Below are 17,871 nucleotides of genomic sequence, written 5' to 3' on the forward strand. Positions count from 1 at the left end.
CTATAATTGTTATTGTATATACCAAAATTTAGCTTTAAAATTACGCTTGTTATTCGATTTTTTGATTTGCGGGGGCGGAGGTAGGCGTAGCAAAATTTGAAACAAACTTGATCTGCGTGCAAACATAACAAATGCTGTCGAAAAAATTTTAGCTCTATCTCTTATAGTCTCTAAGATCTAGGTGTTCATACGGACAGACGGACAGACACACAGACGGACAGACGGACATGGCTAGATCGTCTCGGCTGTTGACGCTGATCAAGAATATATATAATTTATATGGTCGGAGATGCCTCCTTCTACCTGTTACATACATTTCCTGCCGGCACAAAGTTATAATACCCTTCTACCCTATGGGTAGCGGGTATAAAAAGTACTGCAATGAGCCATATTGATTTATTAAGTCTACGTCAAACTTTAAGCTATTAGAAATATATTTCATTCATACATTAAGTATACGCACAAATGCAAGAAAATAAATTATTGCGATCAAAACGCAAGAATGCAACATAATTGAATCAAATTCCGAATAGCATGTCACGATATGCACAAATGTACGATGATCATAATTCATTGTCGCTTTATTCTACAATAACACCTAGTACACAAATACCGCTAGAGAATTGTTATTTTAATATATGCATAAGCGCTAACAAATGCACTGAACACGAACAGTTGCCAATCGTCTAGATTGTAGAATCTAATCATTAGTGAGAGCGAAGAGAGTGAGAGAGAGAGCGATCTTAGAGAGCGGGATTAGTGTGGAATAAGAGGCTTTAAATCTGATCAAATTATAAATAAATTCAGTTATTAACAAATCAAACAAAAAAAGGAATCAAAACAAATAGAGAATTGACAAGAGAATTTCTACATTGCTCCAAAGAGTTGACAATTTATTTAGTTAAGAGCGCGGTAATTGTGCATGACCGATCAGCGATAACCAACCCGCTCTTGCTCTTCCTCTTTTTTGTGTTGTGTTTGTGCAATTCTTCTGCCCTACCTTCACTTCCCTTCTCCACGCCCACAGGCGCCTCTTGACGACCGACCACGGCAAAATGTTGTTCTGTTCTGTGTTCAAACAGTGCAGCAGTGGCGATTGCTTATCTCGCATGTCGCTACTAATTTGTATTTACTCAGAGAGCAGTCACTGAGTAGAAACCGAGTCGAGTCGAGTCAAGGCAAGAGAGTGCTCGATTAATTTCAATGGGGGCTACGATGTTTAGTTAATTATGTGTCGAACTACCTTTTAAATTGCATATGTGGTGCAAGTCGACGATCATTCAAAGGGTGATCTGCGATCGCGATTGTAATTGTGATTGTGATCATGATCAACCTCAGCGCGCTTTCAGATTATGAACAACATGTTTTTCATGTTTTTCTCCCTTAAATCGCAAAACATTGCAACTGTTATTGAAAATGTGGGTTCTAGCATAAACAGGTAGCTACGGGAATCGGACATGGATGGCCTTGCTTTTACAAGTACCCAATAGAAAACTATATATATATATATATATATATATATATATATATAAATATATATACTCACTCATACTATGAATTCGCTTTAGTTCGACTTAAAATCCAGTCATTAAAAAATTACAGAATAACAATTTCCTTTTTAATTATAATTTATGTAACATGAGTGCGAATAACTAAATTAAATAAGTAAGAAAGTTACAATCGAGTGTGCTCGACTGTGAGATACCCGCTACCCATTTTTAATAAAGGCAAAATATTGCGGTGTTATTTTCAAAATATACCGAAAATACTAAAAAAAAATGTCAAATGGTATGTTTGGTATATCGAGATAGTACACCATTCAAAATATACCATAGACGGCACAATATACCAGATTGTCATCTAAAGCAACTAGTGAGTAGGCCTGTTTGCCCATACAAATCTATTTCTTTAATAACTTCGACAATTTTCATCTGATCGCAATCAAATTTTCAGGAATCATAACTACTATAGTATTTATTATATATACCAACACTAGCTTTAAATGTACGCATGCTATTCGATTTTTTTTGATTTGCGGGGGCGGAAGTGGGCGTGGCAAAAATTTGAAACAAACTTGATCTGCGTGCAAACATAACTAATGCTGTCGAAAATTACAGCTCTATCTCTTATAGTCTCTGAGATCCAGTGTTTCATACGGACGGACGGACAGACACACAGACACACAGACGGACAGACGGACATGGCTATATCGTCTCGGCTGTTGACGCTGATCAAGAATATATATACTTTATAGGGTCGGAGATGCCTCCTTCTACCTGTTTTATACATTTCCTGCCGGCACAAAGTTATAATACCCTTCTACCCTATGGGTAGCGGGTATAAAAATATGTACTAAGTGAACGCCAAGAATCTTTTGGATCTTAGTTAGATAGCCATCAGCAGCATCACCACGATCTACATTTGCCTTATTGAACCACTAGAATCTTCAATGATTTTTCAAAGAACATGTGCACGTTCCTATTATGATCTTCTTCTCATATCTTCTTCTCTGCTATTTTAGTGATATTCATCTGTGCACACTTTGTAAAGTACCTTTCTAACTTTCAACTCCTTTTTTGACTACTGCTTGAATTATGCATTGATATGACTCCCATTATAGCATTTCATTTTGGTAGAACTTTAGACCTGTTTGCCTTTGAGAAAAGTTGATAAAGTCTGTTATTAGCATAAAGAAGAAAGTCGCCTTATTTGCCGGTTGGTCTTTCCATTTCTCAGTTCGTCTGAAGATCTAGATCTCGGCGACTATAAAAGATAGCCGCACCGGGTTATTTTTGTTGGATTTGACTCTATAGATCGTTTTGTTTTATGTTATTTTGTTACAGTTATTATCTTCTTATTAACATTTTTACCCGATTTTATTATAACAACCACTAAAACTCAAAACACTAAAAAGTTATATCCATATTTTGTTATGATAAGTCAATATGGAATTGCTGGGCACGCACATAAGTGCAAGATAGATCGTTTAATATAAAAACAACCATTTGCTGATCATGTCTATGGAACCCGTTTTGCACTTGACTCGTTATTTTATCTAGTTTATGACTTGTCACAAGGAAACTGGCTGGCAACCCAGATTAAATTGCAATTTTATTGGTACTGTAAGTAAATAATCTTAAATAAATACTGACAAATGTGTAAAAGAAATTTTTTAAAATTAAAAAGTCCTAACTTTGTATTTAGACATTATTTCCCGTTGTTTAAGCAAACCAGACTCCTAGTTAAAAGTTATGTTATGTCACGTCAACGTATAGAGTTGGAAACTATGACACACGAAGTAGGAGTAATTCAATATTTACTTACCCAAAGACAATCGAGTAGAAATAGTCCCTGGGTAATGGTCATAAATTCCCAAAGTGTCGAAAATAATTCGAGTCGTTCTCTTCTTGCATAACCCAAAGGGCGCAAAAACAGAGTCACTCGCGTGAGAGGCAATTCGAGAGAGGAGAACGAAAGAGAGGCACTCTCTCTCTCTCTCTCTGAGAGCACGATATGCGTGTTGTATTCGTAGAATTATATTTGTAAAAATCACTTGACTAAATTCATGCACATTAATGTATGAACCGAGATGAGATGCGGTTAGAGAGATCAGGCAGACATTATGTTTTTTTAAAGGGGAAAATATCACATAATTATCACAACATAAGCAAACTAGATTTCCAGTTGCGCAGGAAAACATACATATATTTATATATTTTACGAATACGGGAATTTATGCGATAACGAAAGCGACTGCGACACGTTTGCGAATGCGAGGAACCCGCTAAGAAAGCAGCACGACGAGCTAAGGACGATCGCTGCTAGCAAACTGGTTGTGGAAGCTTTGAGCACAGATACCGCAAACCACGACCACAGCCGACCATCGGACAACGACCATCAACCATCCGACTGGCTGAACATGTGCTCTTGTTTGGAATTCGACTTGGTCTACTGACTGTTAACGGCGGACTGCGGACTGCGAATTGCGAACTGCGAGCTGCGAACAACGAACGAATTGCCAACTGCCCACCGACAACTTGCAACTGGGCGACTATCGTCTGGCGACTGCCGATTTCCGACAAGCCTCAGGCATTGCTTTTCTGTCTGTATTTGCAATTGAGTGCAACGTGGAAGACATTGTTGTATACGCGTTTCAACAGATCGCAGCCTTAATGCTCTTCTTTTGAACTAATTAGTTCATTTTTATTGGTATATATTTCTTATTTTCAATATCGTGTAAGAAAATAAGCAAATATAATTGCATTACTACCTTATTACAATTTTAAACCTGGATTTTTAAATATAAAATATATAATTAAATTGTTTTTTGTATTTTAAAATCAAAATTCTTGAAACAAATTTTTATTTTGAAATTCCAATTTTTAATACTACATTATATTAATATAATCTTAGCCTGGATGAATATCCACATTATTTAACATCGGTAAAAAAAACAATTGCATGCTTTTTCTATAAATAGATTCACTAATTCTAATAAAAGGATTTAAATTAAAACTCCCGTGCATAATCAGTCCCCAAAATCATTGACTCCAATTGATGCATTTATAGCGCAACAAAAGCATAAGAGATGCAAATAGAGCGGCTGGCAAAGGGAGAGAAACAACATGAGATGAAACTTGAGAGAACAAAAGAGAGCAAAAAAAGAAACATTGATATGAACTTTTACCGGCACACACTCTCCCACCTCTCTCAATTCATGTCTGACTCTGTACGCTCTCATTCTCCCAACCATGTTGTACCCTATGCTCACCTGCTCTCTCGCTCTCCCACACTTTTTGCATGGAGCGACGACTCTCTTTGGTGCGCTCCGGCAAGCAGTTAAGTGGATCAACTTTGTTGCCGTACATTGACGTTTAGTTTGCATCTCGCCGCTCTCTGCTTGATCAACGTACCTTAAGTATGAGCACGTAGTGTGCAACCCCATATTTTGCACTAATTTAGGTGGGATCCGATGGCTGACAGCCTTGCCTTGGCTGCCTTGGGGGCAAGTTGATGATGTTTTTTGAGATGTCCTTTCCCACTAATCGCATTTTAAAAGTTTCCGCTTGAAGCAGGTTCGCATTTAAATGATTGTTATGAATGGCAATTTCGCACACATTTTGCTAAAATATTGATGATTAAATAAGTCAACAATTTATTTACTGCTCATTTTTTTAAATGATCAGATTTGAGTCAATAAATTAATTACCGCAACACATTCGACATTTACATCTAATCTGAGTTGTGGATCTGAAAAGTATTTTACGAATACTCTGCGAAACCCGTTTGTTGAACGAGTCACAAAACAAAAAAGACAAACAACTTGAAAATCGCTTGCAGAACGGCCAAAGAAAAAGGAAGAGTGGTAAATATTTATTTACGATGTGCAATGAGTTTACTTCTCATGCTCACGCTCTTTGATTATCTTTCCATTCTCTGCAAGCTCTTTAGCCAATTGCCTGCCCTCACTTTCACCCCATAGCCCTCAACCAAGATGATTGCGTTCTGTTTTATTTTTATCATACCCATTCAGGCAAATACTCGCCGCAAAAACCAAACGGAGGCAATTGTGCACATTTATGTTAAACAAATTGATGTTGTCGCCGTTGTCACTTTGAGACGCAGTGAAACTTAGACGCCGCGTCCGCTATGCTGCATGCTGCAGATGAGGCATGCCCAACACTTAATACTGCATGCTGAATACTGAATACCATATATGAATACTGAATACCATATACAGAGTCTCGAGACTTGAGTGCGGCCCCATCCTCCAACAATGTTCGTAATCGGAGTTACCAACCGCAGACGCCATCAGCGAGTTGACAGCCATGACGTGTCATGACAGCGCCCCGCAGTCCGCTGTCTCTGGCTAAATACCCTATACTAATTACTGAACCAGCAAACACGACTAACCCCATTGCGAACTCAGTTTAACTAATTTCCCACAACAAGAATACTATTCGATAGATTTGTTCCTCTATAAACTTACTTTACGTAATAAAAATATTTTATAAATAGATTTATACAATATTCGCTATCTTAATGTTAATTATAAATTATGATATATAGTGTAAAAATATTCCAAAATAAGCACCTCATCTAAAAATTCCCAAACTTTGCCACATATGTATGTAAAATATTACTTTTATTGGAGTAGTAACGAAAATATTTCATATTCAAAGAACAATTTAAAAATTTGGTTTTGTAAATTTACTATATATAATTTTATTATTTAATTTTATGTATTTTAATTGAAATATATACGATTTTATTTTATTTTTTTGGTTTTATATGTTTATGTAGTTCTCTAAATATGTGTAGCCAAATTTACCTAAAATTATTATTTATATAATATATAATATTTATAAAAAATATATGTTATTTTTAAAAGAATAAGTAAAGTACAGTAAGTAAGTAAATATTACAATTTAAATATACATACAAAATTATTTTATAAAACGACATTTCAATTTTAATCTAAAAATTCCCAAACTTAGTCACGTGCATAGGTAAAATATTTCTTTTATTGGAGTAGAAACGAAAATATTTCATATTGAAACAAAAATTTAAAGTTTAAGTTTACTAAGTTTACTAAATATAATTTTATCATTTAATTTAATGTATTTTTATTTAAATGTATTATATTTTATTTTTATGTTTTTCGTTTTATATATTTATATAGTTTTCGAAAAATGGTTAGCATTTCATATTCACCTAAAATTATTTACTATTTAATATACTTTTAATTAATATTATTAATTTATAATAGAATACGTAAAGTAGTACCTTAAAAACAGTTTATTAATTACTAATTAAGTGAAAGATATATAAATTATTTTATGAATATACATATCAAATTTCAAAAAAGGTTTATTTTATCATGCGAAAATATAAAAATATTTACAGGGTATTTCGACGTACAACAAAGTAAATCAAAGTAACCGCATAAAATTGACATATTTTGTTCATATGTGCTAAGAATGCGCCGTTAGTTCAAGCTAATAATTTGCTGCTGACTTTGACATATCTTATACCGAGCAAGTGCAATTTGATTAGTTGATAGAAGGAATGAGAATAAAATATTAAACCACTATTTATATATGTAGATGGTTAGTAAAACTGGTTAGTCTTCAGTGTTTTTACCAAATTATCGTTCTGTTCATTGTTCAGAATCGGAATCCGAGCGGAAATGATATCTTTCTTTGGATGCGGTGCAGGTACTTATTTAGGATCATTTGCACTTAATGTGTTCTATACCAAAGATGATAAGTTGGGATGCCGTAATAACTAGTTCGATTTAACGAGTACTTGCGAGTAACGAATAAAATGCTCAACGATCATTTCGGCGATCAACGAGTGCGATCTTTTGCCACTTTGTTGATTCTGTTCACCAATTTCAAATACTTATCACGTGTTTATAACAATATTTTTTGTATTTTTGGTGTTTGTACCTTTGGTTGTGTCGTACTTATTGCGATTTGATTATAGTTTTGCAGTTACTGTTGCGAAATTTGAGAAGTTTCTGGCTACGGAAGCCCAAGAAATTGAGCCTAATGACAAATTGAGTGCCAAAAAACAACAAGAAAACATGGTGCAGACATGATGAAGATGCGCAGTTAAGTAATTTAAAACACACGATCCAAAAAACCAAAACCAAAGAAGTAAAATGGAAAGGTGAAACACACATACACACACACAGAGAGAGAGAGAGAGAAAGAGAAAAAGGTGGAAAGGCAATCTGCATATAAAAAGAAGCAAAGGACAAAACCTTTTAACCAGCAAAACAACTTGGCACGGGAATGAGGAGGGCATTGAATTGCCATTGGAAGGAGAAGGAGAAGGAGAAGAAGAAGAAATGGAAGGGGGAGAGAAATTTACGCTTGCCTGCAAATTGAAAAACAGTCGAGAACAGGTCGATGTGAGTCTGGACATGAACCTGCAAGTGGACCTCGAAATTGCAACCGTTGGGTGGTTGAATCCCAATTGGGAATGGGATTGGGATTCGAGCATGGTCAGATTGAGCGCCTGGCTGATGCATTTTAAAACAAATTGGCACAGTTTGTGAAAATGGAAATGACCAACGAGTGCGTGCGTGTGTGTAAGTGTGTGTGTGTGTGTATGCTGTCTATGCTGTCACTCAATTAGGTGCAACTCATTTAGCACGACGCCGACGCCGACGCATTTGGTTGTCATTTGTGCGCACAAAATGTTAATCAAAGCCTGATGGCATTTTTTAGGCCAACTAATAAGAGCTCCGCCCACAATAGACAAAACGACACAAAGGATGTGCTTCGAGCTCTTGACTCAGGGGCGAGGAGAATTGGGGACGAGAGTGAATCGAGTTGTCACGTTGAGAGCTGGCCAACAGTCGCTCCAATTAATATGCAAAATTTATGCATGGGAAAGTTCAAAACAAACAAGCAACACAAGCAACAAAAGCATTCAAACAAAAAAGTACAACAACAGCAACAACAACAGCACAATCATCAAATGCGAATCGCGATAAAAAATCAATACAAATTAGCAAGTGTTGCTCTTGTTGCCGTTGTTGTTGTTGTTGTTGCCGTTGTTGTTGCTGTGTTGATTGTTGGTTTTTTAATTTTTTATAGGTTGGAATAACAAAACAACTTGTTATGCTCTATCCTCATGATTTCTTGAGTTTCTTTCTTGTTCTGCTTACTCCTATAGAGGTCAATATTTTTGAAGTTTCCAACACTACAGTTTTATGAATTTAGTCCACTTGGCTAAGCAAAGTTATTTAATTCAAAATTATGGCTTACGTATCATCCTTAACATAATAAGGATTTACTTGCCTAAGTAGAAAAGTGGTAAAAGAATGATAGACTGTTAAAAAAAATACTAAAATATATTTGCTAAAAAAAAAGTAATATATTTGTGGTTTTAAGGGGCTTTAAAATATTCGACCCGATAAGCTGCCACCGGAATTAAATCCGTTAATCAATTAATTAATATTAATTTTAGCTTTAAATTACAGTCGAGTGGGCTTAACTATGAGATATCCGATATCCCATTGTGAAACAGTGCAGTATTATTCTTAAAATATACCAAATTAATATACCGCAAAAAATACAATAAATATACGGAAGCATATATTTGGTATATTGATAGATACTAGTTCTAGTACTACATACAAAATATACCATTTGCAAAATATACTAGATTGTCAGCTAAATCAGCTGAGACAAAAGTATTTCTTAAATTACTTTCACTATTTTTATCTGATCACAACCACATTTTCACAAAAAATACAGTTATTAAATTACACTTGCTTCCAATTTCACGAACTCAGGAAATCCTTGAACTTATATTTATATTTTATTAATATGTGGGTTGCTTTATTCCAATTTGGATAATGACCGATAACAATTAATGTATTGTAGTTTCAATTTCTTAAAAACATTTTTAATCTCACAACTTTAAAAAAAAAAAACTTTTCAAAACATTAAAGAGCAGAAATGACACAATTTAAACTCGAAGCCAAGTGTAATGCAACTTTAAATTTACAAAATTTAATTGAAAATTATTATATTGATTTAAATTATATATGTTACACGTAAAGGTGGCAGGTCTATACATAATAGTAATAATATAAAATTTTTTTTAGGTTGAGATTAGCTACATAAATTTTGCGTTATTTAATTATTAACTTTAAAGTCTATCCTTATGACAATTGGAAATATGATTAAAATAAAAACGAAAAATTCCATTTAATCCTAACCTAAACCCAATTGCCTTTTATATTTTATTATTATTAGTATTTAATAATTAACTCAGTTGCAATTCAAATAATTATAAATGCAACAATATGAACAAAATGAAAATAGAATCCTTTGGCATATCCAGCTAATATTATTAGAATGTTTGTGATAAACGTGCAAGTGGGATTTGCTTGCGGAGGCATGTGACATGGGGCATGGTCACCGCATGTTGCACGTTGCAATTAAATTAGTGCGGCCTGACAAAAGAAGAAGGGATGCAAAGAGTCTGCGTTTGATGACTTGCTGATGGAAAAGTTGTTGCGACATCGTTGGGTGTGTGTATGTGTGTGTGCGTGGGTGTGTGTTATGTTGTGTATTGTATCTCTCTAACTGTATCTTACAGATACTTTCGCCAGATACAAATGCACAACGGGGCTGACCAAAAGTTTTCCATGATGATGACAATGCTGCTGATAATGATGATGACCTGCGCAACAATAGTTTGCATCTTACAGATACAAATGCTAAACTTCCACTTCTGTCTTGTTGCTGCTGTTATTGTTGTTGTTGTTCCTTTGGCTTGCCGCAATCAACTGCACTTCATGTTGCGGTTGCCTCTAACAACTTGCCAAGCATGTGAGTTGTGTCTGTATGTGTGTGTGTGTTTGTGTGTGCATCTAATCACATTAGCACGTGCGCATATCCTTTTGGCCCTGTGCGATGCTCGCCACGATGCTCCCCAGGATACCATTGGCAAAAACTAAAAACATTTTGGCCGCTTTGTTTTTGCCTCATTTCATTTTGTCGATTTTGATTATTTGTCTGTGGTTTTGCGTTGCGTTGCGTTCTGCTCGCCTTTTGTTTTCCTGCTATGCCAACTATTTGCAACTCGAATGTTCACCCCTCTCTCCTTACTCCTTCTCACAAACAAACTCTCACATGCTCACGTATGCCAACCGCGTTTTCTCATTGCAATTTCTTTCGTGTGGCTCAAAGTTTTCCACAAAGGCAAATCGCATACATCTTTCTGTAGTTTGAGTAACTGCTCAACGGATGGCGCTCAATTCAAATTTTCGCTTATGGTTTGTGTCTGAGCTAAATGGTGACGCTATTCAACACTTAGCATTACGCGCTTATCGAAGTTGCGATAAATGTGGCGGCAGTGCGATAATAGCATAATTTTCGATTATTTGGAAATCAGGAAAATAAATGAAAATAACGTGCTGTATTGCAAATATTCTATAATATGACAACCTGCTAAAAAATCTAAGTTTTCTTCAAAATCTTAAATCTTAGAAGGAATATTTTCTTTAAAAACAAATTAATTTGTATTAGTTCTCGCAACAAATCATTAAAAAGATGATTCACAAAATATTTAGTATAAACCACTTTTATGTAAGTTATTTTAAAGAATAAAAGTTCGTTGAAAGTTTAAATGAAAGTAAAAGTGTTTGCGTCCAGTCAACTGATAAATATGCAGTAATACACAATCATAATTCACTTAACTTTGTAGACGAATTAATCAAATCAAACAGTGATTAGATAATTTCTAAGTTAAAACTGCATTAAGTCTGTTATCATTTTGTTATCAGCAGACTGACTTAATTTGCAGCTAAATGTTTGCAGAGGGTATTTTCACTTTTCTACAAAATTCCTGATGGCCACGCACAATAAGTAATTTATACGTATCCTGTTTAATAACTATGAATAAAAATATCAAAATTGCAAGCATTGAACGATGTATATTTAATATTCTGAAAACAAATGTCGTAACAAAAGGAACCAAGACATTCCTTGGTTACAATTTGTACTTGTGTTTCAATAGTTTTTTTCTCTTATTGTCAACAAACGTTATTTGTTTAAACATTATTCTGTTTAGCGATTGGAATGCGGTTGAATACTGGGTATAACAACAATAAGCTTTATAATGCGTATGTATTTAATGTTCTGATAATTTCATCAATTATTTTGAGTATTTCCGCAAAGTCTTCAATCCTTACTCGCTCTTCACCGGCACATAGGTCAGCACAATGGCTGAGTGGGCTGGAATCTGCAGCTCGTTGATATTCACCTTGGCCGAGTGGGCGACGTGAGTGCCATTGTTGTTCTTATCGTTGTAGTTCTCACTGAAGTACGAAACTGTCATCTTATCAGGCAGTTTGTGATCAGCGGAGAAAGTGCTGTTCTGCAGTAAATCGGTGGGATTGAAGATGACGAAGTAGCCGGGATTGCCAGACTTGATTCTACAAAGGGAGAGGGAAAAAGATATCGTTAGCGAAAAGAAGATAGAAACTGATGTAAACTATGTGAGCACTGAACGTTCATTGATACCTTTGCCTTCAATTGGCAGCATTAGAAAAATAGAAGCAGATTAGAGAGGTTAGAGATTAGTATTAAGTAGCTTAGAGATAAAGGTGACGATTAAATTCTTCTTCAACTTTCAAATCATGGATGAATGATCTTAAGTAGTGGAAGTCGATTTACCTGGAGAATGCAATCAGCTTCTTCGACTCAAAGATCTGCAGCTCGCCATGCATGTAAGAGGCCGAGAGTCGCAGGTCCTTGATCTGGCTGTAAGTTTCCTGGGTGACATTGGTGTAGGCAATGGAGTCCACCGGCACAATCGGAACACCGGGCAGCAAGGACATGAACAGGGCCAGAGCTGAAGGATGTGTTGGGGTGTCCACGTAGATATCGCCAAAGTTCCACTGCAGCCAACTCACATTGCGTGTGGCCACAAACGTCTGCTGCAACTCCTCCACCAGGTTCTTTTTCTGCTGCGATGCGCCTACGGACTTCATGAACTGGCCGTACATTGGCAGATCGATGCCCAGAGCACCGCCAGCCTGGCTCAGCTCATAGGAATCTGGACGCACAATATCCTCGGCAACGGAGAGGAAGGCCTCCGAGGAGGCATTCTTCACGACGCCCAGATAATCGTAAAGCAGATCGCCCAATCCCGGCTGGAAGGTGGTTTGTGTATGCGTATAGAAGGTATAATCCTTCATATTGTTATCCTTGGGTATTGGCGAAATTGTCTCATCCTCCAGATTATCGTTGATGAGGAAGAACTTGGTATTCTTCAAACGGAAGCCCTGCACGCCCAGTCCAATGAGATGCTGTAGAGCGGAACTTAGCTCGTGACGCACAATCTTCGAGCTCATCTTCAGGTCATAGGTGCCAGGCTCGAACTGTGATAGCACAAAGTTGCCCTTCAGATCACCCCAGGCGGTAGTATTGCCGCCCACCTTGATCCACGAGTTTGGCACACTCTGGCCGGGTCCTGTGCCATTCACCCAGATCAATGCCGAACGCTTCTCCGCGCTGTCCAATGCATCCTTCACCAGCTGCGAGTCCTCGCCCACAAAGTTGGGCGTGATATCGAGAATGACCTTCACTTCGCTGCTCTGGTAGAGATCCACCAGATGCTTGACCTGTGCTTCGACATCGGCCTTTTTCACCTCGTAAGTTAGCAAAGCGGGCAGCTCATAAATGGCACCAGTGGCAGAGAGCTTCTTAGCCAAGGAAACATCCTCCGACTTGGCAGTACCGACTAATCCGAACTTGGCGTGAGGTCCACGCTTATACCAGGGCAAGGGTTGAGGGGCAGCGCACTTGGGTGCTCCGATAATAATGAGAATAGCGCCCACAAGCATGGCTACCCAAATGGCCCAGAAGCCCAAAAAGAAAATCCAACGCAAGCGCACCCAGAACGGATCATTTGCGTACTTGAGCAGCTCCTCCTTGCTCATGCCAGTGAATTCCTGCAAGAGGGATGAATGAGTGAACTACTCTAAAAGAAAGAGAGGGACAGAGAGTTCACTTACCGGTTTGGTTCCGTTGAGATTGCCAATGTCAATCTTAGCATCGCCATTCTGATGGTCACCCTTAATGAATTTGACCTCGTCACGACGCTCGGCGAGTTTCTCGTCGCCGCCTCCGGAGCCGAGCATTTCCTCATCGGCGCCGTCGGGCACAAACTTCTCTTCCTTCACCATGTCGGCTGTTGAAGCTGCTGATTAAAGAGAATACAAAGCATATCACAAAAAATTGTTTTTAATCAGCATCAATTGATTTCATCTGTGTGCGTATGTATGTATGTGTATAAACGCGTTAGACTCTCTTTGTATGCGTGTGTGAATGTATGAGAGTTCTAACCTGTGTGTGTATGTGTGTGCGTGAGAGAGCTAACATGAGCGTGACTTTCACTCGAGCTGTGAACACAATTTGAGGTTAAAACAAGCTGGTACTCAATGGATTCATATATGTTACTCTATATCCACATTAATATCACTTTAGTTGAGCCATTTATATGCTTTCTATTAATAGTAATGTGTATTTTCAATCTGTTCTAAATTCATTACAATTTTTTTCTCTCTACCTGCAGTGCTGCAGAGCTGACGTCATAAGTTGCCACGCTTGAATCGTCTGGTGGTTTTTCACTGAAGCTTTGTGAAAATCGATACACAATTTCCTACATATATCTTGGCACATTCTTTGATAAGAAAACCGCGCCCAGCCACAATGAAATGGATACTTAAATTCCTTGCACATATTACATCAGCTCAAAGTATTGATATTTTAAGTAAACTAGCGCAGCTTCTATTTTTTTGGGTATATATGTATGTATATTTTTTTTATACGCACCTTCTCTGTTATTTCTGTTAGCTGGTAATTTATCTTCGCCTATTACTTTGTAGATTTCTGGCGTGTCCTCCTCGTTCTCGTTGTGCGATGGTACTGTTTGAATGAGTAAAATATTTTAGCATTTAAAGGTGTTAGGTAAGTTAGGCCACGGTTGCCACATCGAAAAAAACATGCTGTACCCATTTTATTTCAAAAAAAGTACCATTTGCGGTGTATGTTAAATGTTATCGCTGGTAACACTTTTGAAAATGCATATTTCATTTGGTTGCTTGAGTTAATATAATAATAATAAAAATATAACGGCATATTTGCATTAAATTTACCATAAATGGAAAAATATTAATAACCAAGACAAAAATGTAATGAACTATTAAATTGATTTAAAATTGGTACAAATGTGACTGCCGCTCTGCTGTTAAAACTTACCAGGCACTGTTACGGGCAATGTAACCGAGCTCTGTAAAAATAGGAAATTTGGATTAATGCTATCGTGAGGAGTACTGTTAAACGAGGAGCAGCGCTGACAGCTGTCCGCAATGTTATTTAAACTGTAGACACTTTAACGCGGTTATTTGCATAAATTCAAAAATATACCTACTAATTATTGTGCAAACATGTTTTAGTAAGTGATTTAACAAACCTTATTGCCAGCGCCAAGGCGTTTAAGGCGTGAAAACAGATTCATTGTTAGGCAATTGACTACCAGTCAATAAAAGCAGGTTCGCAACTGAAAAGAAAGTTAAAGTCAAGAACATCAAAACTATCCTGTTTGTAGTCGTTAACTTAATATTCACTTTGTATTAATTTAACAAATTTTTTTCTCACTTGATTTGTCAATTGGGCTTGCCAAATTTCGGTAGAAATTTCACTCACAGTCCGCTGAATTTCGTTGAATATTTCGCGTTACTCTCCGGTCACTGACTGTTCAAATCCGGATCTCAAATCACACTGAACTGAAGTGCAACAAAGTGCCACGATTGCGTTGAGGCCACTCTCAAGTCTCTTTACTCGAATCACCTGCGTTGTCATCGAAGTGGTTCTTTTTGCTGCTGCTGCTGTTGCTGTTGCTGCTGCTGCTGTAGCAGCCACATTTGATTTAATAATCGCTTGGCTGAAGTGAACACACGACGCACGCTTAAATTACAATTTATGTGCCAGCGGCAGCTGCTGCCTACCCGAAACTACCTGCTCCCAAAATGGGGCTGGGCCGAATAAGCTTCAGGCTCAGCTCCAGTTGAAGGCGCTGTCTCAGTTGCAGTCGCATCTTACCTGAAATTGCGAGACTTCACAGCTCGAGTCTCGTCTCGTCTCGTTTGGCGAGAGTTGCGGACAAAAACTGCACTCGTCGGCGCATTCCATGACCAAAAACCAAAACAAAAGCAAGACAAGTGAGGGAATTGAAAGAGTTTTGGCAACGTTCAAGTGCGAATGTGAGTTGAAGTTCTTTTCGACCTTTTAACATGGCCAAATGCTTGCGGTTAATGTGCCAGACACATTTTAACCTCAGACGGGAAATCTCATAACAAATTGATCAATTTGCTTGCACTTTGTGACATGCAAAGCCGATTTAAATGATTTTTAGCCCATTAAAAAGCATTAAGCCCATTAAAACAATGCCTATAAATGTGGCAAGCAACAGCAAATTTGATCGGTTCTCAAATCCACAATGGCATTCCATGTGGGACGTCTGCTAGTGTTCTCTCTGCTAATCCTGTTGCTGCAGCTGAGCCTCAAGTGCGAGGCTAGACCAAAGGTAAACTGGTTAAACAATCACAACACAATGTAATGAATAAACTGCAGGGCGATGGAGACGGAGATGGCGAAGGCGAAGGAGATGACGATGACTCCTCGTCGGAGGAAACCGTTGAGGATTCCGAAGAGCGGCGACGTCGTCGTCGGGATGTCAGCGCCAACAATTCGGTTGGAGGTCGAGCTGGCATCCCTGGATTGCCCGATCCGGCTACGATTATAAAGATAGCACAACTCTTCCAATCGGTGGGTGAACAGATTGTTCCCATTCTTCTGGAGGCTGTGCTGCCTGGCGGCGAGGCAACTGGCGATCGATTCACCAGGGATCTGCAGCTGCTCAAGAATGCAAAGCGCAGCCTCGAGCTCTACTCCGATGAGTTGCAGTCGAAGGCAATGAATTAAAGTGCAAGAAGACCCAAACTTTGACGACGAAGATGATGCGAATATTAGTAAGAATTTCATTCAAATTAATTAAATGATTGACTGTCATTCTTAATATTGACCTTTCAAAGTGATTAAAAAAAGAGAAAGACAGGGTTTAAATTCTTAACATTTTCATTAACACGATTACTTTATTTGATTTGCAATTCCTTAATTTATTTCTTTTTCATTTGCATTTATTGTCAACTTACTCCGATTTGATATAAACACTTTGATAGCCTGTTATCTTGAAGCAATCGCGATCGACGTTGTCGTATAAGTAGGCCAACATAATATCTATTGTATCGGGTAGATTGCCATCGCAGTACAGATTGCCACCAATAATCGTGGGGATCTTGGCCAGCTGTTCCTCTTTGACATTGTTGGACCTCAGTTTATCCATCACACTATTCACGATGGCCGCAATAAAGTGAGTATCGCGCATTTCTTCGCCTACCTTGAAAGAACTATCGCATGTTTCCGAAGTTTCCGAAGTTGTCGGCGATGATTCCGAAGTTTTCGGCGATATTTCCGAAGTTGCTGGCGTTGATTCCGAAGTTGTCGAAGAGGGCGAAGGCGTCGGCGTTGTTTCCGAAGTTTCTGAAGTTGTCGGCGTTGTTGTTGGCGTTTCTTGCGTTGGCTCCTGTCCTTGGACCTGCAGCCACATCAAACTTAGTACAAAGACTTTAGCGACACGCTGCAAATAATTGGGTTTTAATTCACACATACATATATGTAACTGTTTACCGATCACAAGCCACTTCTTACCATCTTGATCAAGAATCGGGACTGTTGTGATACAATATAATATGATATATTCGCCTACTTTCGTTTAGCCACAACTAATGCAATTTGATTGCTCGTAGTGAAGCTAATTCGTATACTCTTCTTAATGACGTATAAATAGTGTTTACAAATTTGTTCATTTAAGAAGTGCACTTAAAACAATATTAGATTTGGACTACAATTCTATATATTTATAACTCCTATTTAAATCTCCTGATATTCTAAAACTATTATTTCGCTAGTGATCTGCAACTCAGCTTTCCGCTGTTTTTTATATTCGAAATTCGAAACCAGTCGAATGCTCTGGGTTGTGGTCCCAACTTTTGAGACATAATGCTGGTCTACAGACAAGTCGCTTTTGTGCTGTATAACACATCTGTGTATTCTTTGGTTAGTGGTAGAACAGTATTTCACATGGTAATTCAGAGTACGCCTAAAAGTATGCAATACGAAAAGTCTTAAACGTTCCCATGAAATTGCTTTGCACAAATGATCAACTTTGAGATAGTATGAGTGCTTTGTTATGCCGATTGCAGTCAAATTTTAAAGC

General features: G+C 37.6%; 3 protein-coding genes across 4 annotated transcripts; 1 reads left to right on the forward strand and 2 right to left on the reverse strand.

Annotated features, from left to right (window-relative positions):
• Positions 1–11,441: 11,441 nt before the first annotated feature.
• Positions 11,442–15,288, reverse strand: LOC133836488 (uncharacterized). Of its 2 annotated transcripts, none has more exons than XM_062267001.1 (7): positions 15,192–15,288; positions 15,007–15,093; positions 14,793–14,823; positions 14,367–14,459; positions 13,547–13,734; positions 12,204–13,483; positions 11,442–11,962 (listed from the first exon to the last, which is right to left on the reverse strand). In XM_062267001.1, the coding sequence occupies exons 2-7, from the start codon at positions 15,049–15,051 to the stop codon at positions 11,716–11,718; spliced, it is 1,884 nt and encodes a 627-aa protein (XP_062122985.1). In that variant the 5' UTR covers positions 15,052–15,093; positions 15,192–15,288; the 3' UTR covers positions 11,442–11,715. The 2 variants fall into 2 exon arrangements, with proteins under 2 accessions (XP_062122985.1, XP_062122986.1); XM_062267002.1 differs by having other exon boundaries at positions 13,547–13,731; positions 15,192–15,287.
• A 622-nt stretch (positions 15,289–15,910) lies between these two features.
• On the forward strand, positions 15,911–16,654 carry LOC133836490 (antennal-specific protein OS-C). Its single transcript, XM_062267005.1, has 2 exons — positions 15,911–16,119; positions 16,167–16,654. The coding sequence occupies exons 1-2, from the start codon at positions 16,033–16,035 to the stop codon at positions 16,515–16,517; spliced, it is 438 nt and encodes a 145-aa protein (XP_062122989.1). The 5' UTR covers positions 15,911–16,032; the 3' UTR covers positions 16,518–16,654.
• Positions 16,653–17,378, reverse strand: LOC133836489 (probable transcription-associated protein 1). The gene is made up of 2 exons (XM_062267003.1): positions 17,304–17,378; positions 16,653–17,232 (listed from the first exon to the last, which is right to left on the reverse strand). The coding sequence occupies exons 1-2, from the start codon at positions 17,304–17,306 to the stop codon at positions 16,744–16,746; spliced, it is 492 nt and encodes a 163-aa protein (XP_062122987.1). The 5' UTR covers positions 17,307–17,378; the 3' UTR covers positions 16,653–16,743.
• Positions 17,379–17,871: the final 493 nt, after the last annotated feature.

Source organism: Drosophila sulfurigaster, chromosome 2R (assembly GCF_023558435.1).
Source record: "Drosophila sulfurigaster albostrigata strain 15112-1811.04 chromosome 2R, ASM2355843v2, whole genome shotgun sequence".
NCBI lineage: Eukaryota > Metazoa > Arthropoda > Insecta > Diptera > Drosophilidae > Drosophila > Drosophila sulfurigaster.

Excerpts from the sequence above, each read along its gene's own strand:
- LOC133836488 (XM_062267001.1), bottom strand. The coding sequence starts at position 15,051 with ATGAATCTGTTTTCACGCCTTAAACGCCTTGGCGCTGGCAATAAG. Across the intron at positions 13,484-13,546 it reads ATCTCAACGGAACCAAACCG|GAATTCACTGGCATGAGCAA; the intron begins GTAAGTGAACTC and ends TCCCTCTTGCAG. Across the intron at positions 11,963-12,203 it reads AAGCTGATTGCATTCTCCAG|AATCAAGTCTGGCAATCCCG; the intron begins GTAAATCGACTT and ends CTCCCTTTGTAG.
- LOC133836490 (XM_062267005.1), top strand. The coding sequence starts at position 16,033 with ATGGCATTCCATGTGGGACGTCTGCTAGTGTTCTCTCTGCTAATCCTG. Across the intron at positions 16,120-16,166 it reads AGTGCGAGGCTAGACCAAAG|GGCGATGGAGACGGAGATGG; the intron begins GTAAACTGGTTA and ends AATAAACTGCAG.